Below are 26,040 nucleotides of genomic sequence, written 5' to 3'. Positions count from 1 at the left end.
CCTCTGATCATTCAAATACCATCAGATTTAAGATCAACTCCCCTGTAAGCCTATTTGTTGGGCAAAAAAAACAAAAGCCCATACATTAGAAAATGACTTGTTCCTGACAACTACTTCTGTCAGTTAGCCAGTTTTTAATCTACTTGATGTGTACCTTATTAATATTGTATACAACTGATCAGAATGTCAGGTGATAGTAAGTCATATGCATTACAGAAGGCTAAGTATATTACAGCCACGGAGTTAACTATCAACTAAATGTAATCTAATTAAAAAAATTAAATCCAGGGTTCTTTAATAGGATGTCCTCCATAAAATCACATTAACTCAAATGAAATAAACCCTTCTCCTCCACTACTGGAACTTGTATCAGTATTGCCGGTGTTGTCAAATAAGCTTCCTTCATCAGGAACTCAACTGGGCATCTTCCGTAGCCACATTTTGTGCTTAATGGTTGCTCACCTTCCCCCTGCCCCAACTGGAAATCAGAACAGGATGATCAGATTTAAATGTTAAATTAATATTTAATATATTAAATATTAAATATCTTCTATATTGCATACATATATTGATTTTAAAATAGCTAGGAAACAGCAACAGCAAACAAAGATCATTCATTTTCTTAAGACACCAGAGAAGTGGCTGAGTCACCATCCCTCGAGGTATTCAAAAGACGTGTAGATGTGGTGCGTAGGGACATGGCTTAGTGGTACACTTGGCAGTGCTACATTTTTTCTACTCCTATTTCTTAGAATTTCTTAGGAATTTCTTACTACATCCTGGTGGATGTAGTATTAGTATTTAGTGAGATTTGTCTGCATCATGGATTCATTTAATAAAGTGAATCATTAAATGATTTTTATATTCAAGAACATAAATGTGATATATTAAAGCAATTGATAATTAAAAAGCTCATTTTAATTCTTCATTTTTCTTTGAAAAATTGTATTTTTAAAGGATTACTTGTTTAACTACAGCTGTCAGTTGGCTGGTAATTCCACCAAACAAATGACCTTTCCCCTTCTTTTTGAGTTCAGTTACTTTTATTTGTCCCCAAGTATTCAGCAGAAACCAGTCACATCAATAAAAAAATGTCAATTTTGATCTGCCTCATGAGATGTAACAGCTCCAGATAGATTTTCAGTCAGAAGGGTGACTAGAACAGCTATTATTAACAGCCATTAGAGAAAGCGGCAGAACCAGAAGACAGCTCCCTAGATTTAGACCCGATTAGTGGACACTGTACACAGACAGGCCTTCCAGCACTGTAAATAACTTTAAAACTCTACCTTGAAGCTGAACTCTCTCTGCTGTCAGAATTGGTTAGGCCACATCACATGTGAGATGATCTAAAGCAAAGTGACAAGCACGCTGCTGAACTGCTAAGTGCATATAGCTTATCATAATAAATTAGAATTACTTAACATAGGTATTTGAGCAAAGGTCTACACGAATGAGTGAGGTAAAGGAGACTGTTTGACATAGAACTAATCAGAAAATCACTACAGGAAAGGAGGAAACACAGAAGCTTTGCTAGAGATAGCCCTGGCTTTTAAATATCATTTTCTGCTTCACCTTTGTCCTGTCAAATCGTTCTTCAGTTTTACGCCATCTGTACAAAAAATGGCCTAGTAGAAGAGGTAATTTTTAACTAGGCAGACACCCCAGCTTAATGATAGATAAAGCATCGTAGGCAAAGCCCAGTTTTCATGAACCAACAATATCATTCATATTAAGAACTAAAGCAAAACTTTATAATTAAAATGTTGTGCATCACCTCCTGATTTTGTGTAAGAAAAACATGTAGCAATCATGATAGAATTTATATTTTGTTTTCATTTCATATTTCTTTCACAACATTTCTACACATTTAACACCATCTAGCTCTAAACAACAACATATTTAAACCCCATACAATGTACAGCAATATAAAACTGAAAAGGTCTCCGAACCCAAGTAAACTTAACCCAAATAACTATTGGAGAAGTGCTCAAGCAAACACAGAAATATTGCCATTTACTCTTAAGCTCTGAACATATTAAAACAACGTTTGCTATGTTTCCCTTGCTGTTCTATGAAATTCCAGGTTTGTATTTTGCAACACCATAGCATTCATAAGGAGAGAGCTTATGTACACCTGTTTCTATGGAGCCGTACGACTGAGCTAAGCTGAAACAGGACCGATCATGATCATGTACAGCTGCCATCATGAACTCAAGAACCCACATACAGTAATGCCGTAGGTCACACAGGAAGACTGCGTCATTTCTGTGTTGCACCAGAGGTCTTGGATGCAACAACCCCCAGCATGATTCTGCTGTGGGGCAACAACCTGTTTTCTTTTCCCATTGTACAAGCAATGGGAAAAGCACTTTTACTCAAGCATTTCATGCATTTATGTTAATTACTACTATGAACTTCAACAGATATACAACTTCATGCAACTTTCTTCTAGATGCGGAATTCTGCTCAAGACAGGAGGCAGAAACAGAAGACCTGCATGGCGAACCTACGCTGGTGTACACTGGTTTCTTCAACGTGGGATTATTAGACAGGCTTTTAAATCAAGACTGGATTAGAAGATTCAATGTCATTTCAGAAAGCATCTAAGTACCTTGGAAATGTAAGTCCCCATTCCCAAAATACTAAATCATTGATTCATACCGTATCCAATAGGATAGAGCTGCCCTTAAAAATCTGGCCTTTAAAGTTTAAATTCTACTGAAAAGGCACTATAGAATGGGACTACAGCACTCTTGAAAATTGAAACCCCTGTCCTTACTTACATTAGCAGCAGCACCATGATAATTTAAGCTGAAAGAAATCCAATATATTTTTTGCTATCTAGCCTTACTTTTCCTTCCCTGTTAGCTTGGACAATGAAAACAGATGGGTCCATTTCACTTGCAGCTTCTCTTGCACCAGGTGAACTTGCAACCACCAGCCCCTAACAGCCCACACTTGCCTTTGGGAAAGCACAGGTTCTCCCCGTTTCTTCAAGCAACTGAATTATTTCTACCCATCTTCATTAGAAAAACTGGGAATGGAGAAGCTTATGGATAACATTTCAAATTAAATGTTGTCTTACCACAGAGTTGTCCTAATTTTATCTGTTTAAATTTCTAGTAATTGCAACTGAAAAGACACATTTGTTAAAATACACATAAATATCTACATAAATTGCAGTTCCACAAACTATTTTAATTACTTTCCTACAAAATAATCAATGCAATAAAAGCTCCTCAAATTGCTACAAGTTCTTTTCCAAGTATACAAATACTCAATTTGCATCTTCATAATCTTTGCTAGTCAAAACAAGAGTAAGGCATACAAAGCTACTTAAAAGTGGTATTTTTCCCCCATACTATTATTTATAGAATGCATTTTACCATGTTTCTCTTCACTAAGTTTTCTACATAGTCTTGCAACTTCATTTACAAATACTCATCTTCTTGAGATAAAATGAGTTTCACCTGTTTATTCCAGCTGCTTTCAGTACCTACAGCAATTACTATGTTAGGGTGAACTGTAATTTAGAGACTAGCCAGACTAGTTAGTCTTCCTACTTCTTCATTTACCAAATATTTCATTTTGTTCTCCTTATATTCACTGTGTTAAGAATCTTTAAAAACAAGTCTACTGCTCCTTTCATTAGTAATTTCCTGAGTTGAATTCTGTTTTTGTTGTTTGTTTTACCTCATAATGACTAACAACAACAAAAGCTTATAAGAAAAGCAAGCCTGATTAGTTTAACAGAAAACTGGAATTCAACCCTAACACACTGAAAAAGTAGAACTGTGGAAGCTGTATATTGCAATTGAAAGGAAAGCGGGTCTTAGGGGTGGCTTCTGAAGCACATTTGAGTATTATCTCAGAGCACCAACATATCCAGCTGAGTCCACCAATTTGCTGCTCTAGGTACTGTATGGAGAATTAGAGCTTCTGTTCCAGCTACACAGAGAAAAGAAACAACAAAAAGAGACATTTTAGCATCTCCTGGCAGAGTTCAGCACAGAAACACTTTTTTTTTTTTTTTTTTTTTTTTTTTTTTTTTTAACTTCTAGCCCAGGCCTTAGCCCCTGGATATGCTGATCCCAGCCTGAGCAGGTCAGGTTGGCAGTGTCTCAACTGGTAGCTTTCTTGATTTATTAGATGAGCATTTATTATAATCTGGTTTTCTATTCTGTTCCCATTTAGCAACAGCTGTGCAGGACAAGTTCATCTACCCCCATTAATAAATTATCTGTTTTTAATAGTATTAAATAAACATTTTCACACCACAGGATGTATAAGGGGCATTGCCTTCATAAGGCTATAATGCACTGCCAAGCTGGCACATACTGATGCTTTCATGCACTCACACATAGAACAACACTCCTTAGCCTCAGAGAAAGCCATATGTTTAGTCCAAAAAGTAATTCATTTACTAAGGACTCTCAAGTGCAATAAATCCTTAAATAGGGAATACCACTACACTCTAAAAAAATAAATCACATACAATTTCCTAGTTGGAAGAAGATAAAGCATACAATATTCTACAAGCTACCTACTTTTATTGAGAATATAATCATATCTGTGAAATCCGGCACGTACAGCTCCTGAGTTTATCTACAACTACCAAACTACTTCTCTGTGAATGTTCTTTGACTAAAGAAGAATAAACAAACATGCAAACAAGTAACTGCTTACAAACCTGATGAAATCTTAGCAACTTCTCACACTGCCAGAAGTAAAATGTCATCCTTGAGCTTCCCATTCCCCACTCTCCTTTCCCCAAAGCCCTGTTAACTGGTTTTGGTTTTAATCTGGTTTTGTTTTTACATCTTCTTGATTTACCCTCCATTGAACTTTTCCAGTAACAGAGTTCACGCAGAGCCTTTGTGGATTCTTTGTTCACTAAAGAATATGTCTGTATTTTCTTGTATTTGCTACCGGGTTTAGTAGCCTCATAAGCACCTATCTTCCCTAATACCTCTGATCTTCTGTATCTTTCAGCAAAGTCTCTTCTTAATCGTTCATTCTGACTCAGAGCAGCATTCACTTTCTCTAATCACTCAAGACCTCTGAATGTGATTATAGATACTGTTTTTTTATTGCCCAGATTTTTAAGACAACAGATGAGAACAACATACCAAATCCCCACTAAATCTTTGCATGCTGCCTAGGCATTTTCCTGCAACATACTGTTCCCATTTGTATTCAACTTGTTCTGAAACCTGAGGCATGCTGTTTTGTATTCCTCATTCCAGGGGCCCTAACCACTGTGGTAAAAGAAAAAAAAAAAAACAGTGATCCCAGGTCAGGTATGACAAACAAATATTTTTTGGCAGAACAAAGACACATGTAACAAATCCTAGGATAGGAGTGATGTACTGTGGCAAAGGCCTCTTAGTATCTCATCTAATTCTCAACATACCTAAAAATAATGTAATTAGCCAACATCCAGAGATACACTTTTAAAACACCCATGTCACCATTTCCACTGTGTTGGCTTCTACTTCACTGCTGCAGCAGCGTGCATTTAGCAGCCATGGCCTGCCTTCTCCTAGTTACTGACATGCAGTTTAAAACAACAAGAGCAACCTTAATAATGTCACTTTTGGCACTTCTTTTTCCTATCTTTAAACAAACTATCAGGAATCAACATTGTTGTGTTTCACATAACAAATTGAAACTTCACAGGGAGCAATTCAGCCTGATTATCTAAACCTTGTGGGGAGCATTAAAAATAATTGAGACATCAGGAAATCAAGGTGGTTTTCAATGCAACTAGTAATCCCTGGAAAATTGTGAATATCAGATATTCTACATTCTTGCAATGCTATTTTGCCCTATAATCCTAAAATTTATTACAGAATATACTCCTCATCCACTACCCAGTGAGACAGGTAAATCCCATAATACTGGGAGGAGTCCAGAGGTGCAAAGCAGAGCATCTTCAAGGGATTTTTGTTCATTTTAGAGGATAGTGGAAGAAACATGGACTTTTACCAGGAAAACAAGCCTCCTCCCTCCTCTTAGATGACAATGTTCAGCTGAGAAGGACCAAGGTGCTGGTTAGACACTGCTCTAAGTCAAAAAAATTCACCCTAACAGAGAGGAAAAACCAACATAACTCCTAGAGTGAGCAGGCAGAGTTGAACTTTAATAACTGATCATAAAAGGCAAAACAAAGTGGGATTTTCCTTCTCACCTCTGCAGATACAGATGTTTAAGATTTTTCTTAATTTTCTGCCAGCTTGCGTGTAGATCAGGAGATAAATAAGAAACAGTGGATCTTCTTGAGAAAATTTTGGCAAAGTTCTGGTGTTCTCTTCTCAAAACTGCAACTGTACGACTAGGACTGCAAGGATCTTCAGAAGCCACTAATAACCCCACAGGACACTGCCCGCTCCAGCAGCCTTTTAATAGAGACTGATTTCATACCTGTAATTGTAGGTCCTGAGGCTGCTAAATCCCCTAAGACACTGTGCTCCAGTAAAGCAAAAAGTGTGTGCGTGTACATGCATGTGTGCATATGTATATACAAACTCCATAAACTGAAATACAAATAATATTTTAAATATACATCAAACCTGACTACAGTATTCCAACTTCATTCTTCTTTCATCCACACAGCCTGTCTGATTCAATCACACCTTTCAGACTTTCCATGATCTGTATTTGCAATAACTTCACCAATGATAAAAATGCATTTTGGAGGCTAACTAGTGGCTTTTTAAAAAATAACAGTATTTCTTTAAAAAATAACAGTAGATGTATTTTGAAATAACATTATATGTTAAATTTTCCCTGCAATAGCATATATTTAAAACGAAATATATAACAAAATATATTCAGTCCAGCATCCAATATGATTTAACATTTTTAGAGCAAATGTCTTGCAAGATAATAATTTGAAGTTTTTGTTCAAGAAAACTTCATTCCTTTCAAAATAATTCTTTGGACAGTCACATCAGACCATTCTTTCACAGCATGAGCGTGTCAAGGCCAATATTTTTTGCTGAGTCTTTTGCATAAGATCAATTCTGTATTGAAAAAAATACATTTTTTCCCTCAGTTCTTAACAGCTTTCTTTTTATGTTATTACATATAAATATTCCTCAGCATAGATTGAAAGCTTACATTGTTAAAAAAAAAAAAAAAAAAAAAAAACTTAAACCAGCATTACCATGCAGGGTTTCTAAGTATATTGTGGAGAGGCACACTTCTAGGGAGTTTAAACAGATGCTTTGTTATAACAATACAAATCAGCAAGACCAGTGGCTTTAAAAAAAGTATTCTTATTAGCAGTATACTGTAGCAATATTACTTTCATCAAAACCATGCGCCAACTCACCCTACAAGTAAATTTCAACCTCATAAAATTGTCAAAATTGTATTCCTTAGGAACAACAAAAAAGTTTGATTCGCATGCAGTTTCTGTATTGTAAAATATTTCATATTTTATTTCTCCTATGTAAAGTGTAATAGGCTACGTAATTTGATTTACACTTTGGGGATCTGATACATCTATTAACTATGCAAAAGAGTGCACCAAATATTTCACAGTTTATGCTCCAAGTTTCAAGTATTCTTGATGGTAAAATAACAAACGGGTGCAGGCAAGTAAGCACTGAAAACAAACACAACAACAAAGAATTGTCTGCTGACAATTGCCTGCCTAAATCATAAGAGAGCAAAGCAGAAACCACGCTGTGGAAACATTAATAGCTGACAGACCGAAAAAAAACAGACAGCTTCCTAATGAAGCAGTAGCTTTCTAGTATTGGGAGTGGGGAAACAGATTAATTCATGCCTATACTATCTTCTATATTAAAATTAATATTGCTGTGTATATTGAGAAACAAAACGGAGAAATGCTGTGTTGTTTTTTTTTTAACAAATCATAATTAATTTGAAATATGAAACGCAAATAACACTAGCTAGGTTGTTACTATGAATGAAAACTTTATCTGAGTTTGCAAGTTACTAGTTTTGGAAATGAACATCATACACGCAGTTAGTAGCCACATTTTAAAAAATCCCCCACAAATCCTATTCAAAAGTCACATCTGTTTCTTATCAGAAGTCTGTCACATGCACTAAAAGCCCTGAAATTATGTGCATGTTAACACAGCAACAATGCCATTGACAGCACTCTGTACACACTACAGGAATGAAACCCATACTTTTGACCAAATCTCTCAATTTTTCAGATCATTAAAATACAAGTTCTCTGGATTTTAGTAGTAAACAAACTGTTTTGAATAGTGGAAAAAACTGCCATAAAGCACATTTAAACTTTAAGATTGAAAAAATCCACTCTTCATTACGTCCAAGTTGTTACTAATGCACAAAAAAAGCCTGCGCATGTGAATAGCAAATCTCCAGATCCCCAAACAATAGTATTGCCCCACTAGCTATAAAAATGACAAACTACATCCACAGCCACAGTATACCCAAACTCTGTAACAGATTAGATTTAAAAGTGAGCAATGCCCAGAGGTAGCTATTAGTCTTTCAACTCAAGTGTCAACTTCGCACAAATTAATGACCAAGCAGTCTCAACCAAATACTGTCTTGACAATTATAAACTGCATTCCCAAATCCGAATTCCAGTGCAATACTCCTAAGTTTTCTGAACTGTATTGATTTACTTGGGGAAAAAAAATACTCTTGCATGTGATTCTGAAAATGTTCTGCAAGCTATCACATCCACTTCACCGGCCAATTCTTTAATGAAAGACACATAGTGGAGATGAAAGAAAAGGAGATCAGAGCAGGAATTTGATGTACAAGAGCTGAAAGTAACATCACAGATGCAACCCTTGTCAAATTCTTCCAACTACACCAGTCTACACATAATCTATAGTTAAGATGAAACTGAATTTTCTCCAAGAACCAGCATGATGTGAACCATATCTCAGCTTGAATCTACAAAGGAATTGGCCTGTAGTTTAGATTTTGCACACAATCACTCATTTTCAGCACACATACTTGGAATTAGAGAAGACAAGTAAGCAGACTAACAACTAATTGTATGGCCCTTCCCTTTCCCTTGGAGGTTTATTTTTTTCTCTTCAAAGCTTTATAGATTGATAGCAAAGCCATGCTGTAAATCAAAAGAAAGACACTACTCATTACCTACTTAGAATTTCCTGGGCCCTTACCGTGAAGCTATTTCTCTGCTGTTTGATCTCTAAGCCACTGGCAAGGTCTACAAGCACACCACCTATCCTGGCAGCTGATACTTATTCTTTCCCAGATCCCTTTTCAGCAGCTAGATGAATTTCCACTTCTCCCAGTTCTACAGAGAACCGCCAAGATAAATGATCCATGGACACAAAATCAAGAAGGAAAAAAAAAAAAAAAAGGTAAGAAAGAAAACAAGATATGTAAAACCAGCTAAGAGTAACTCACACAAGAAAATGGAGTGCAAGGTCTGCTGGTGTAGACTAATATGCACAGTTGTGATTGGCCTCTGTGCCATCTAAAACAATAAGTAATGGTTTTGTTTGTTTGTTTGAGGAAATAAAGATTTTAAACTCATGTTACCACTTTATCTCCAAGCAAGGAAAAACACATACAAAGACACATCCTTCCTGCTCATCCCTATCACTTTTGCATTTCTTCATGTTATGAAAGATGGTATGGAAAGTTTTCTTTTTTTAGTCTCTGAAATACCACTGAGTGAAGTTCCACCCTTTTCTTTCCAGTTTTGCTGGCAGGCACTGCTCAAGCAAGCCATTTCTCTTTCTCAGTCCTTCAGCAGGCACCAGTACTCAGCCTTTCACCCAGGTTCTTTCTAGAGAAAAGCCAATACTTTAAAAGCCAAGTTTTCATTGCTGCCAGGTAGGAGAGACCTTGTGCAGAGAGCGCATATAGCTACAAACAGCAGGTCCATGTCAGTGCCCAAGCCTGCTGCTGCACAAGCTCTAGCATTCCCCAGATTAAGACTTTGCTGTTGAGAACAGCATCTTCTCAGCTGCAGCCTTGCTGCATCGAAGGGAAAAGGAAAAAAAAAAAGAAAAAGAAAAAAGAAGCAGCTATCAGTGTGGCTTAACTGCAGAGCTGATGAAGCCCCTATCAAAACAATTAACATTTTTGGTCATAGACACCTGAATCCCAGTGCTCCAAGTAGAACGGGAAGAATAAAAACCATTATGACTTCATTATATATACCGTAGCATAAGGCAGATTAAGAACAAATTCAACGATGGAGCAGGAAAACGCCTCCGAATCATCTCCTCTGCCTGCAGAAGACGTAGCCCATATCCTGAAGGAATGAACACACAGGCTAGCGACAAGTTACAGAGTTAACCTCTCTGTTCTGGTATTAATCAAGTCAGCTTTTTGTTTGTGGTATTATCAGAAATCTCACTGAACATCTGGATCCAAGTCTCTTTTCAATTTTGACAGGTTAGAGACTATGGAACCAAACCTGAATATGTCAGCAGACCACCTGCACACAAAAAGCAAAAAGGGGATCTTCCAGGGCTACCTTTGGAGGCCGATCAGAACCTTAAGCTGGGGCAGAAAGCAGTTCATCACATCCCCTTAAGTAAGTCAGTGACCATTAACGTTTCTGAACAAAACACCTTAACTTCCTATTCATTTCCAAGTATAAATTAGGGTGACCCTTCCTGTCCTAGGGCTGGAATGTTTGGGACCGGTTTTTCTCTTACACCTCACTGCCGTAATTATGGTGAGTGAAAGATCCTTCTGCTCACTTCAAACTTGAAGTTCAGGTAGGTTCTGTAACATCCCTCTGAGCATCTCACAACTATTTTCACTTTGCAAAAGCCGTTGAACACATGATGCAAATTCTATACGTTTCACCACAGCGTTAGCACAGTTAATGACCAAACCATGCCCAGCACTGAAGATAACATAAGAAAACAGGGACAGGGGCAGGAAAGGTACTGGGTTTGGATCTGCTATTTTAAGTAATAGAAATGTATTATCTTAATCTGCGTTAGGAGTAACGCACATATTTTGACTGATTAAATAAACACACAAAAGAAAGCCAAAATTAAGCAAGCAAAACGCACACACTGCGTCTCTTCAAAAGGAAGCAGATTCTGCTGAAGACAAGTATTGTCTCCTGGGATTTTACCCTCGATTCTACCCATTGCCTTCCACAGACCAATGGCTGCAAGATGAACACATTCCTCTTGTTAAACAAAACACTTCACTCATCCATACTGAATATCAGATGCTAACCCATGTTCCTAAGCAACCCCATGCTCACTCCACATTCTCCCCCCTCTGCCACCAGTAGCAAGAGGTTTTTAATCATCACTTCGCACTGCACCCAACATGCAAGAATCCCATCACGGGAGTCTCAGGCGCAGCACTGCATTAAGCAGCATCAGGCAGCTTCAGCCCGTTGTCTTCCCTAAGACATGCAGAGTATAACTCAAAGATAGCACTGTTACTTTTGAGTTGTTTATAAAGACAATTTAAAAAAAAAAATCCTGGCCTAGACATAAATTGCTTGCAAATACAAGCAAAAAATTTATATTCTTGCCAGCAGGTATGGAAACATTCTTTTAGAGGTACTGGGGGTTAAACTTTTTTCTGACATTTATAATATTCAGTGCTGGAAAAAAATCTCTGCAAAGAATAATTGCTCCCACAGGGACCAATCCACGGGTCACAGTTTTTTGCACTTGACGGCAACAGAGGCTTGAATGAGATTTTCTATAAAACCTAGACTTAAGCTTGCAGCATAATCACAATGTTTGCCCTAGCTCTAGAAGCTGAACTGAAGTACCACTTCTACAGCATAATTATTTCACATATGTTTCAAAAACCCATGGGGAAATTTTATTATTCAGAAGAATAAATAGGGTAAAAATAAATGGTTTTTAATTTTAGCCAATTTTTACACTCCTTATGAATTTTCATTTTTCTTATGCAAGTTTAAGTCCATGGGAGAGAGGATTTGCCTTGAAGAAATACTTAAACTTTCATCTTCAGTTATGCTTCTTAGCAAATACACAGCCACCCACATAGCACATAACACACAAGTGCTATTCAGTGGCAGAGAATGCCAACGTAATCACCAATGCTTCACAATCTTCCTTTCAAATTGAATATTTGAAGTTTGAGTTTCTGTTCAACAATACAGTGTAAGCAGAAGCATGGCAAGGGCTGAGATCAGAAGTAGGTTGGGGTCCCAATATAGAGCTTTATTTGCCCTCAATACTTTTTTGAATACTTAAGCTATTCTTAGAGAATAATGCAGTAATTTGTCACATGGGATATGTAAACCTACTGCCTTGAGGATACTAGATTATAACACTCAATTTGTGATGACAATGTCTGAAGCAGATTTAGGAAGCTGCAGAAGTCAGAATTTTTCTGGGGATGCAATCTGAAGAAGCAGGACTCCATTCACTTGGTGAAGATGCAGGCACATTTTGCAACTGCTAAGCCTACCTATGACTGACACCTTCCCTAATGACTGAGCACATTTTGACCCTTCTTTCTCAACAGAGAGAGACACAAACAACTACACATGTGCTCTGTAAGCCAGTCACCAAACCTGCCTGTTCCCAAGCCCATTCACGAACAAGACGCAACCTGTTCGCAGCATCACGCTGATCTGTTCACTGGCCTCAACAACACTCACACACCAGCTCTGCAAACGCTGCTCCTTCTTCCCTGAGCTCAGGCTTTTCTGCCAGCACCTGAGCTGGCTGAAGGGAAGAGAAGGGCAGAAAGACCAAACACCAACAGCAGAAAGCAGAGGTTAACGGCAGACTGATGGGCTGAAATATAAGAACTGATTAACTTTCAATATATATCCTGAAGTGCACTAAGGTCCCAGAGAGCAGCAGTTTAGCAGTGTTCCTAAAGCTGCCAAATCTAGCTCCAAGGTCATAAAATCACTACACTGATCCCAGTGCAAGAATCAACATGAAAATTAAGCACAAAGTGAAAAGTACCGGAAAATACCAGAAAGTTACAAGACCCATGCAGGAACTCTTCCAAGTAAGAGACCTCCCTGCCCAAGCATCACCAAATAACCAAGCTAATCCACATTCTTAGATTCCAGTAATTCCTGACCAAATAAATCCTGGATGCCCTATGAAGGTCTCACATACAGCAGCCTCTTTGACCTGCAAAAGAGGATGAACCAGTGCTGGTCAGTTCTCTCGCTTAAATGTCTCCTGCCATGTAATGCTATCTGCCTTCTCACAAAAACAGAATTTCTTATCAAAACTAGGTGATTCCTCTCTCACCTACCAGAAGCTCACTCCAAGGCTCAGGAAATCTCAGGCCTGAACCGCACACACACAGACTTCAACCATCCTCCCCAGCACTGCAACACATGAACACTCAAACCACTGGGCTCACGTTGTTTCGAAGAGGAATCTCTTACTTGCAGAAATTTGATTTGTCACATTAAAGAACACAAACATCTCAGAAATCCAACCAAACTCGTGATGGACGAGAGATATTCTAAGAGGATTGCACCAAGTGAGAATTGATGACAACTGTACCTCACACTAAAGGATTAACTTAAATGATAACAGAGACTTCAAATAAACCACATCTCATTGGTTCTTTTAAACACACAGATTTCCCTAGATGAACCAGAAGACAGACTGTTTTCAGCAAAGCTTTTCATATCCCTCACTTCCCAAAACTGCCTAGAGGCTCAATTTCATGTACTCAGGAAAAGCTGGTGAAAGCAAAATCTAACCAACCCAGAAATAATGTTGCATTTTGAGGAGTTCTCAGCGTGGGTATATTCCGTTTAGCAGAAAACTAGCCTCTACTTAGCCGCTACTGTCTAATATGAATCAGGTTCCACCCCAGTCCTGGAGCCCACTTTCCATCGCTTCTGCCTGGCAATTCAACTCTGTTGTGTCCTGTACAACTCAAGTTCAGTTACACAGGCTGTCGTCAGCTCTGCCTGGGCAGCAGAAATGCAGCACACCTGGACACAAAGTTCAGCACTAAGCAAACTCCAGTACTGCTGCATCTCTCACTATGGGCAACCACCAGCAGCTTTGTCGGTCCTGCCTTCACTGACTTCCCATACATGTATTTTTCAATTCCTGTTAGGGATCTCAGACCTTAATAAGCACTGGGTGACCTAAGCCTATCATCTCTGAACAGCTCTCAAAGCCCTATGACAAAAGCCTAGGTCAAAGAAATTACAACAGTTGAGAGCAAGAAAACATTCAAGCTCAGATGCACGGAGAACCAAACAAAAAATGACTTTCAGGTATAATATAGCAATTATAACCTTGATCTTCTTTTTCAATGCTGTTCATAATAGCTACACTAAAAAACCATCACCTGCCAAAACAGGACACAGATCCGTTCAATTCTTCCTCTACAGAGTTGTGGGGGGACCCACAAGCAAATAACAACAACAACAAAAAAACCCCACCACACTGTGATGGATGCAAGCAATGCTGCTTACCATGCTAGAATGCGGCAATTGCACACTGCGGTGATGAGGATGCTCTAGGAAACTATTTGGAGAAGAATTTATGTGGGGATATGCTGGCAGCAAGGAACAGAATTTTCTCATTTTCTTTTGATCTGTCTAAAATGCTTTTGATTCTGAGAAGGTCAGTGCGCAACATCCTGTTATTAATGGGCATTCGTGGTATTTTACACATTCCCTTCGAGTTGTAGTGCTTCCAGTCTCAGAGCACAATTACACGATAGTACTGGTTATCAAAAGATGAGGGCAAACAAACACAAAATTCTGATCTCTCCGCTTCCACAGCAATTAGCAAAAATTATTGAATTAAAGTTCACGGTGCAGATAAAGCCTCACATATGGTAGAAGCTTTACTTTCGACTTGTCTGAACAAGCATGAACAAAATCCACAGCAAATAATAATCAGTTCAGCCTGCTGTCTTCTACAAAGACTTCCATGTCACATATCTGCGATCTGAGCTTGTCATTAGTAATGCTAATTAGTTCACTATCTCAATGCCATGCTAGACTCAGTAAAAACTGAAACCATTGTTAATTTGAAAAGAAAATGCATTCTTTCCCTAATATAAATAAGGGTAACAGTCCTTCTACAGAACACCCACAGAAATTAATATTGCTTGTAATTTTCAATCAGACTGAAAATGTAAATAAAAATTATGACTATTTTTTGATTTCCAAAAAGATATTAAAAAGATTACTTGTGAGTTATCACAGCACAAACGATATTAACAACCTTGTAAGGACATACAATGATAGAGCATTTAAAATTGGGTTATATCTTGCTATGCAAGCAAACTTAGTTCTGTATGGATGCACGTTGCATACAACCTTCTACTGCTCCCTTTCTGAAGGGAGGGAGCCAATTTCCAATACCAGCATGGTAATTGTTCTTTGCCATCTGCAGGCTGATAGAAGGTTTTATTTTAAAGTTCTCACATGGTCCAATTCCACAATTTTTCCTTAGAAGATAAAACGCAATTACATGGAACTTCAGTCACAAGTCACAGAAGAGACCTGTGCAATTAAACAGCTCTCCTCTACACAAAGAGCTAATTAAAGTGATGTCCAGGAGGTGAACCAAGCTGTCCTCTACTGAAAGAGTGAACGTATGAGCTTTCCACGAGACCTCCTGCAAAGGGAAACCACTGAGAGGCTATTGTGAACATACTGCAACTGCTGCGCTTCCTGCCAGCAGTGCACAATTCCTCCAGCACCCCACAGCCCAGTACTTCAGGCAAACCCAGCCTTGGAGGTGCCACTGCCTCCCCTCTTCCCTCCCCAGGGGGCTTCTGCCCCCTGCATATTCCCATCAGCTGGGAAGAGGAGGAGGACAGGACATCTGGAAATGGGCATGCGCTTGCCAGGGCTGGGGCAGCTGGACCCTTTCAAGGTGGATTTACCACAAAGACAAACCTCTCCTAAAGCAGCTGAGGTACTGACAGAAGGTTTCCATGCTCAGCAGGTAATCCTCACCAGCTGAGTCAAGTGCAGTGTGTGTGCACATGCATTTGTGTCTCTGTGTCACAGAAGAGAAGCAATGCTCAGGATTTTAAACCAATTTTTAAATTCAGATGTAGTTTAAGATTATTTACAACCTTAATTCAGATGGATTAGGAATTTGGCTGGGTCTGCCTAATTTAAAACATGAACAGACCAGCTGTACCTGTCGATACGTCCCAGCTCATCCTGCTGAGTTCAGCCAAGGTTCGAGGTTGGTCTGGGTCAGAACCAAACCTTTGTTTAATGCTTTACAAAATGTTCACATCCCTTTTCTTACACATTTCACTGCCTGCAAAGTCAAGACCTGAAAACATAACAAGCAGCAAGCAAAACAACTGAAAAATCTGTGAATTTAAACTGAAGTAAGAAAAGTGTCTGGAGCTGAATTTCCAGTGCAACTGCAATATGGGAACTAAAATCCAGGATACTGCAGCTGAGCTAAGCTTGTCTACAGAGCCAGTTAGCAAATCCATGCTATGTGCTCCTGCAGAGGAAAGGGAGGCAGGAGATGAAAGACTGTAGGAAAGTGTCTCTCTGAATCCAGCTGGTCTTCCCAGGCAGGTATTATACCTGACTCCTGTCTGGGCACTGGGCTCCTGAAATGCAATGGCTAACTCACCTAGGCCAGTAGTAGCTACCTGACACGTGCTGTCAGAGCTCCACTAAGCTGTAGACACTTGCGTTTCCTGTGTGCTTCGTGGCTCTGATAGTAAAGCAAGTAATTCCCCCAGACAAGTATGTATTTTTTAAAGGTACTTTAAGCAATAGCTGTATACATCCAGAAAAAAAAACACATTCTCTGTATCAAAAAAAAATTAGTTTTGGTTCCCTTACCATTCAAAACAACCTAAAATATAGATTCTATAATATCAATCTATAATAAAACAAACATCACCTTTAATTGTGAGGCAGCTTTGGGAAACGAGGCAGTCAAGCCACTTTCAGGCTCCACAATGCTAACAACTGTTTAAAATTTATTTATTTTTATAGGAAAATAATCATTTTTCAGTAACTAAGCAGATTGGCAGGCTGCTTGAGATTAATACTAGTCTCTTGCTTAATAAAAATAAATCCTCTGCACAAATACCAGTGAGGGTCACAGAACAAGACGACATCATTCCTACGTCAGAAAGCGACTGTGAATAATTCATTTATATATTTTTGCCAGTTGCAGTGGTCATTTTTCTTTACTCTCCACATATACTTATGCAAAGGTTTTACAAAGGCTATGCTTGAGCTGAAATTCTAAATGCAAGAAGTAGATCAAGCATGAAAAAAATTTTTTTAAAGATGATTTTGCTGCAGTAGTCAGTATCTTTCTCAAGGACATTTAAAGAGCAAAATCTATCAGGAGATGGGAAGTGGCAAATCCAGATTAGCTAAAATAATAAGCATTTCACTAAAAGGAAATACACAATGGAAAATGAAATGATTCTGGCTATTTTCCAGCGAAATCACATGCATGTTTTATTCTCAGTTTGTTCCACTGGAGGAGAGCAGAGAGAGATAAATGAAAGATGAGAGCCGTAATCCATGAGAGCACTCGCAGACTTCCACAGATAGTGAAATTTAACATTGACAGATATGACAGCAACTCATCTCAGTCTAAGCTCTGCTTTGGAATCAGGGACCTTATTCTTTCTTTAGAAAAAAAGAGTAAGGATAAAGAATTCATATCACTCTCAGCTGGTAGGAGAGGTGAATTGTAAAAATAGTCTGAAAGCATTGTAAACCAAGAAGGAAAAAACACTGTAGTGGTTTTCCACTTCTTGCCATTTTATTCTTTAGATTATCTCTGTTATATCACAGTGGAGTTAAAGTGTACCATTAACCACTGTAAAATCACTGCAATTAGTTGTATAGTTGCATGGACCTAAAAGATCCAGTGGGCTACAGGCAGCACAGAGGGGACGTGGGTACAATTGGATAAGCTCCTGACTGGGCTGGCATGCTCTGAATCAACTCCAACACCCCCTCTACAACACCACCTGACAACCACAGTATTACACCCAGGAATTTCTCCAGTGGACTGGTGGTAACCAGCCACTGAGAGATCAAATGGAACATTTATTATTGCCCTCCATCACTTGTACCAGCCTTAGCGCTAAGCACTGAAGACAAACCAACAAAATGCAGGCAAACCTTACAGAGGAAAGCAGACACACCAAGATGAATTGGTGAATCCTAGGCAAGTCGATCGTAAAAGCAGGCTTTTGTGGTGCCAGACCAGTGCCTGAGAGCTACAGGATCACACATCCTCTGAGCAGGTATGGTCAGATTCTTCTTTCTTTGCTGCTTTTACTGATGGAATCACCAAAGTAATTCAGGGTTGCTTCTCTGAAGAGAGCCACATAAAGAAATCCCCCCCATATTCTCTCAGCACTGGTAGCTTGCAGTTACACCACGAATCACACAACCTGCCCTTTACACTAGTTCTCATTTGCATTAAGAGCGCACTCTGCAGGATCAGGATCCAAGTTTTTGGATGCCAGGTACTGCAATCACAGTTATCTGCATGGTAACACTAAGATGTTCCTTTGTTCAGCAGCTGCAGAGGGTTCAGAGATCCTTCAATAACCTAGGCAGATCTCGGACAAGGGAAGGAGCGTTTAGGGTGGCTTTGAGCTGCCCAGCATCATCAAGGCAATGAAGAAGGCATTATAATCTAATGAATCCAGGAATGTGCACATACTCCTATCACAGGGCCTTCAGTGCTATTAAGAACAGGGTAACCAACCACAAAAAGGGGCGATGCACAGGCTAGCTAAGCATCCTATACCATATACGTAGCACATTACTCTTCTCTTACTACTGTTGTTGCTCTAATGTACATTTCTGTAACATTTTCCAAGCAAATCAACAATTACATGTAACCATCCCAACCTTAAAATTGTTCTACCTAACAAAAAAGGGAACAAATGAGAAAATGCACGGACGATTCAAAACTTGATGAGGTCAATAGTAAGCAGGTGAAAGGCACTACCCTAAAAATCGGCAAACACTGATCTAGAGGAGGTGTCTCCAGCATCATGGAGCACCCTGAAACAGATAATGGTAGGTTTTATCTGTTACTTTCACTGAATATGTGTACATATATACATATACAAAATGTGTTCATAAAAATATATATACAAATATGTGTACATACATAAAGTAGTTTTGCTCATATATACACTAAAACTTAGCTGAAAGCAGATTTTTTTACATAACTCAAGCTAAAGTGATTTATCATTTTGCTGTATTTTTAACAATATATTCACTAAAGAGCAGTTTCATAATTAAAAGCCTTTAATTAAACAGAAAATTAATTAAACATGAGGTAAGCACAAATTACATCAGAGAAAATCCAGAATCTGACCTACCAAAATGGCTTTATGTGCAATTACATGTGCTGTGAATTACTGTTTGTAGATAATTGGCTTGGCTGTCTCCTTAAAGTCAACTGACCACATATTAAAGTTAAACAACATCAAACAAAAAAAAAGTCAGGGCCGATTGGAGTTGTAGTTAAGTAACATTCATTTTTTATATACCTCAGTATTAATTTATTACTGGTTCAAAATCATCTATCAGTGGACCTTAATCATACAGAATACTTTCAACACATTTTTGTAGCTAACTTTCAACCCTCAAAATAAAAGAGATTGTTATCAAGAGATTTCTCCATAATTTCCTACCAATTAGTTCTCAGAAAGCTAGGAATAAAACTAGCTTTACACATTGTTGACTCTTAGATAAAATTCCTAGAGTTTTGAGATGTTTTTGCTATACTGTACAGCAGAAGTAACGTGACATTTTTTTGTAGGAAGGCTGCTTGCCCAAGCAAAAAAAGAAAAGGCAACTCTTAGGTTTTAAATGCAGTAATAGAAATTTTTAGTTGCTTTTGGGATCTCTGGCACTACTCTTCCTAGCACACAGGATCAGACTAGCTTTCTACTCAAAAACACGTGCTATATTCCAGAATGTCAGAGAATGAAATAAAGCAATATGAAGGGAGATTTATTGGCCACGTTTCAAGAGATATCTATATTCGTTTCAAAATGCCATGATTTCACAGCAGCGGGAACTCCAAGTACACCTGGGAAAGAGGGCTGCACAATTCAGAAAGCTTTCACAAGACTGGAAGCCCTAGAAACATTGGAAAGTGAAAAGCATCACTAACTTTTAATTGATCTCTTAAAAGACAAGTGTGAATATTTTTGATGAAACTATACAAACTAAAAATTTCAGTTCTCTGCATCCCTAGATTCTAGATGTGCCAAATCTGCTGAATGCAAACTAACAAGCCTGTTGACAAGGAAAAAAATGAAAAAATATTTACAGTTTCAACAGAAGTTGTCTATTTTTGGATGTTACCTATTTTTAGGTCTTTGAAAATTTCCTTCTTAGACTACATAAATGGATTTACCTGTATACAGAACACAGATTTCATAGACTGATTCTGGATTTATTTTTAAACACTGCAGCCACACACTTCTTTGTCAGAAAGGTGTGGGAATTGCAGTTTTGCATTTTTAGGACTCTTCTTCCCTAAGCGATAAGGCAACAGAAACTGGTGCAAGGATGAATTCCGTGCAGCAACAGAAACTTAAATTCTATTTATAGTCTCAAAGGCAGACGCTGCATAGATAGTCTGCCAAGACCTCTTTCATTAGTGAAATAACCTCAAACTCTTTCAAGAAGTGTAACCTGTCAAGGCATATGGAAGAACAGAAGGCAATTTTAAGTAGGTTTAATAGACAGTTGCCTGATTTTTATTTTTTATTCTATTTTGAAAGGCACAAATAATCTTTTCAAAAGGTTCACATGTATTGAAGAACCTAGACAAAGAAGAATGGAAGTCCTGGAGTGAAAATGCAATATACCCAATAGACTTAGAGAAGAGTATATATATTTGTTGTGTGACATTTAAACCAAACTGCCAGGCTCCTGACATCTAAAAGCATTTGAGAGCAAACTCTTCTCCGTGGAATTTTTTTTTAATTACCATTGACTTCTAGAGCCAAAATTTCACTATCAGCATGTATAACATGGGCAGTAAGTAAAATGAACACAAATACAAGGAGCATTAATAAAGCTAATGGGGGAATGTATGCAATGTATTTTTTCCCAGTTGCCTGGTAGTATCTATAACCGCAATTTGAAGCAGTCTATCAAGTACAAGCCTACAGAGTCCATTTAAATGTAACATTAGAACATATGGAATACAGAAAAACTACAGCTCATAAAACAAATAATATCTAACTTAAAAACCTGGTAACAAACACTGAGGTCACTTTATTCTTCCCCTCACAGGACATCCAATTAGCCAGCTTGCTAACATTTGAAAAATGATTGTCAAGAAACAACAGCAATTCAGATATCACTGTTTTCTAATTCTCCACTACATAATACTTTGAGAATTAAGAATACTGTATGTGAGCTAAAAACAAGTGGACTCGGTGATCAAAACCATGTTTTGTAAGATGATGATCCAATGTAAATATTGATTTAAAAGAGGAAGCAGTTTTCCCTGTATCTAGACACATCACTTACCGTATCAGTTGCAAGCAGCCAAACCCTCCTATACATGCTTGTACAACATATTTTCTTCAGCACAGAGAAATATCCTGTACTCTTCTTGACTTCTTAACAGCTCTAATAATATCCACCACATTTGTGAGATGAGCTCTTTGTACAGGCAATACAGACTTGTAATTGCAAGCAAAATGTAATTGAATACAGCCTTTTGTAAGGTTCTTAAACACTAATACTGTAGTCTTCTAAGCATAACTAGCATAAGGGCAATGTTTATCCATAAACACCATTTTACTGGATGCCTTCAAACAATAACAACAGCTATTTCCTAAAGCTTCTGTAAATTACTAAAACTCCAGGACGAAAATTATACTATGCTAAACCATGACAAAAACATAATCAACCATCATCAAATACATCTCTAAAACTGATGAGGTGCCACCTCAAAATAATAAAATAACACTTAGAACAGTCTTCAAACAGAAATGAGCTCTCAGTCTCCACTGAATCAATGCTACTGCTTTGCTTCAGCTATTGCATCAAGCCCTGCTACAAACACAGCTTTTCCTTCTTATCACACTTATTAAAAGACCTCTTACCTCTCCAGCTCATATTCTTTCATACCAGCTTTTACTGCCTTCATTACCTGTAAGATACATATTAACATGGGACATTCTTAACAGGAGGGAATCACATATTTATAAATTTATGACATGACTATTTCCAGAGGAACCTGTATTACAAAAATACTTCATCCGTACCTCATTTAAATTTACATTAGTAAATACATTTTAAAAGTACATTAGAAATCAAACTCATTTTAATCTTTATAAATGCCTACAGTCTCCAGCAATAAAGCAAGTTTAATTGCCAAAGTATATCCTAATGAAGTGCAGCTCATCAAAATACCAAAGCTTAATTCTGAAAGCTCTGGTGAACTTGGCAGAAAGTCCTTTTGTTTTACGCACATGAAACACCAGCAAAACAAAACTGAGCTGGAATATGCTACAAAGGAAGATTTGCTTTTGTACTTTGTAATCTGAATCAATAGAAATCTACTACAGTCAACACTGTTAACACCTCGTAAGTCTGAATTTTGCTCTCAGATTTACTGAGAACATGCACCAGTGTTATTCCTTTGCCTGGTTCTGTATTATGGAAGTTCTAGGCAGTTACCTTAGGTAAAGAATTATCTCAGATGGGATGAGATTATTCAAGGATTATGGAGGACCACAGAGAATGAATGCAAGTGACTTTATTCAAACTGCAACTTTACAATTTCTCTTTAAAATATTTTCATGCTTCACAGTTCAGAAGTTTGTGGAGCCAGGGCAAAGGCAACTGTTTAATCAGTAACCACATCAGCTGCTTTTCCCTAAGCTCCCTGTGGTCGTTGTGCAGAACTCATGGCATCTCTGTGTCACTATGCAGAGAAGGACGGATACTCAGATCAATGATACCATCAATACCAGTAGAGCAATATGACTACTGATAGTGTGCTAGGTCCAACCTGAGCAGCCTTGCTCAGCCTGGCTTTATTTTTGCCGTGCTGTTATGTTGACAGAACAGCATGTTGAAGCACTGTACTGGGGGTGTAGGGGCATGGGAGCACATACAGAGCAGATTGGTCTGAGGAGCACTCTAAGGAAACTTGCACTCTCCTCCACTGTGCATGCAAACACTCCTTCAGTTTATAAGGGCTGAGCAAACTGCTGGAGTGAAACTTTTCAGAGCTGCACACACTTACACGGGCCAGAATAAAAATCATCCTGATCTCTTCTTTCTCCATCACTATACAGGTATTTGTGCATACAGGACAGATAGACTGCAAGCAGGTCACCTTCTGCTGAGGCTCCAGCTCTTAACCAAAATCACACTTCATTTCTCACACATTGCAAATGCACCGGTGAGTTCAAGGACAATGCAAGGTATATTACTGGGCCGTAATAGGAGGGATATTACCCTCTTATTTCTATCCAGCCTTTCCTTTATTTTATTACTAAGCAATTCAGGGCTGCTGGGAACATTTTCTGAGTACTACTGTTACACTAAGAGCAAAAATTATTAACAGTAAAGTATCTATTACCTCTTTATGAGCTTCACTGGAGATTTTATTGGTGTAGCGCAGAACTTCCAATTCCATGTCTGTCTTAATCACACGACTTGAAGAAAAGTAGAACACATATCAGGTTAGGTTGCAACTTTTCAGCTTAAGAATACAAAATAACCTGAAAATAATATTCATCACCTACAATAAAATTAGATCATGTACAACTGAAGAGCAAAGAGCTATTACAGTATTCATGACAGTGAAGTTTTGTTGGCATTGATTCACCATTAGCAAAACAATCTTACAAAGGAAAGTCATAGCATTCCAACCACCCTGTATTATTTCAATATGAATAAACAAGTGGTCCAATCAACATTTTTTCAACTCATTCTACAATACATTTGGAACAAAAGCAATGGATTTGTCATCACTCAAACACTACTTCAAGAGGAACATTTCTACAAGCATACTTGATTTACTTTTTTAAACACAATTTGAAACTACTTTACATAATGAAATTTCCAGAGCTACAGAATTTCTATTCAGCACAATCCCAACTCCCACCTACTTGCAGTACCTCAAGGGGTAGTGGAGGGAATAAATTCTATGTCTGTTCAGTATTTAAAAAGACCCAAACCATGAAATTCAGAAACCACAGAGGCAGAACCTGCAGCCACAATGCCCGCTCTTTTTCAAACGTTTCCAGAAAACAAAACAGAAAACCCAACACCCTGTTCTTCATGCCTTAGGTGATGCTGAACACGCATCTATATACATGAGCCTTGATACTCGGTTCTGAACTCATCTAAAAAAATTAACATTAAACTCTTATCTACTTGCACTGCTTTTTACCATCTATTTCAAATAAACGCAGCTATTTTGTGTGATACCAACAGGACAGCAGAGACAGCTCCATAACTTCTACTGAAAATCACCTACTCTGCTACTGCTATGCATAGAGATTTAGTATTTCTCACGTCTGTCTCTAAGGCAGCCGTGAAGTACTTACTTGCAGTTTACAAAGAACAGGACTACATCTATTGAATTTGGTGAAAATATTTAAATTGTATTTTCCAATTCCATTCCAGAGCATGGAGCAGCTACAAAGTACCATAACTGTTATATTCTGAAACTGTCACCAAGACGCCTCTTTTTTTATTATAACTTGCTTCTACTTATACTGCTATAGAAAACTGTTTACTATACTTCTGCTCCTATAGTTTGTTTTAATGAGTCTAGAAACAGATTACTGAGCCATCAGGGCCTCTGATGTGTGATAAGAGCATTTCCCACAGACAGTGATTGCACTGCTATGTGGCACAGCCACTCCCATTCAAAAACAACTTTTCTGGCAAGAGTAAAGATACCTTTTTTTTTTAATGTTGATCAATCATAATGTTCTTACAAACAGGAAAACAGCACAGGGGAATGGATTAGACAATCTATTAGACAACCTTATTAAACTGGAATATGACACAATAAGATCATTATGCACAATGAGAATGAGAAGTACTATGTTTTAAAATGTGCGCCAAGGTGAAAAAATTACACTGGAACAGTATAAGCTCTTCACCATGGATGAGGAAACAAACTTCTGCTTTTTAGCTGAGACAAAGAATAGTAGCTCAAATATATTCATGTTAGAATGAGGTAGCAAAGGCTTACAGATTCTTTTTTTTTTTAAATCCTGTTCTTTGGAAGACTGCATGTGCTAGCATGGTAATTTAATACTTGTTTGATGTGCCTTTATATTACTTTCAATACACAGTACATATTCCTGCTCTGCAAGTGCTTGAAAAATAGGCTGTTTCATAATTCAGATGTCTCATCTCTTTATTGGGATCTGGTAATAATACAGCTTAGTAACTGCTTAGCTGCAAGTGCAAACAGTATTAGAATCTATTTTACTTGACTTGATCATAAGGCTTCACTCAGGGTCAAGGTATTTATTTGAAACCACAACTGCTCTGGTATCTTTCTGCATATACAAATTCATATTTAGCCTTAGAGTTCGAATTTGTATGGGATTCATCACCTTCAATCGCCCAAGGTCAAGCACTGAAACATTTTACAGAAAACATTTAGTCATTCTGAGACCAACAAAAATCACTACCCAACTCTTAGTAGGGGAGACAGAGGGTGTACAATCATGCAGGAAACAACATCAACTTTATCCGCAAGCAGATCCCCTAAGAAGTCACTGGGCTCCTTCCTATGCTGACTCCAACAGTACTGTCGATGGAGCTCCCACCAGAATATTTGGGTAGCAGAAGGGTATCTCAACACCTCCTGACTGATTGTGATAAAAAGCAGCACTCACCCAAGCCAGGTTTGAAGTGTTGCCAGTTCTGCACTTTTTGTTAGCACCGCAGTGTAATTTCATGGGTGATGAACGATCCAGGGTTTTCTTTACTTTTTTCCCTCCCACTTCCAAGATAAAGCTAGAAAGCCTTACCTCTGAGTACTAACGTGAACTTCGATGTTCTACTAAGAACAGCTTTTAGACCAGTTACACACTGAA

At 38.1% G+C, this 26,040-nt stretch overlaps 1 protein-coding gene across 1 annotated transcript in view; it reads right to left on the bottom strand.

Annotated features, from left to right (window-relative positions):
• Positions 1-26,040, bottom strand: part of PEPD (peptidase D) — a 135,378-nt gene that overhangs the window by 75,425 nt on the left and 33,913 nt on the right. The window contains exons 8-9 of the mRNA XM_035543280.2: positions 23,556-23,631; positions 22,069-22,115 (exon numbers count right to left, since the gene is read on the bottom strand). Coding sequence (XP_035399173.1) covers positions 22,069-22,115; positions 23,556-23,631 — 123 coding nt within the window. The remainder of the gene's footprint in view (positions 1-22,068; positions 22,116-23,555; positions 23,632-26,040) is intronic.

Source organism: Cygnus atratus, chromosome 12 (genome assembly GCF_013377495.2).
Source record: "Cygnus atratus isolate AKBS03 ecotype Queensland, Australia chromosome 12, CAtr_DNAZoo_HiC_assembly, whole genome shotgun sequence".
Classification (NCBI taxonomy): Eukaryota; Metazoa; Chordata; class Aves; order Anseriformes; family Anatidae; genus Cygnus; species Cygnus atratus.
This window is presented reverse-complemented; position numbering and strand designations above follow the sequence as displayed.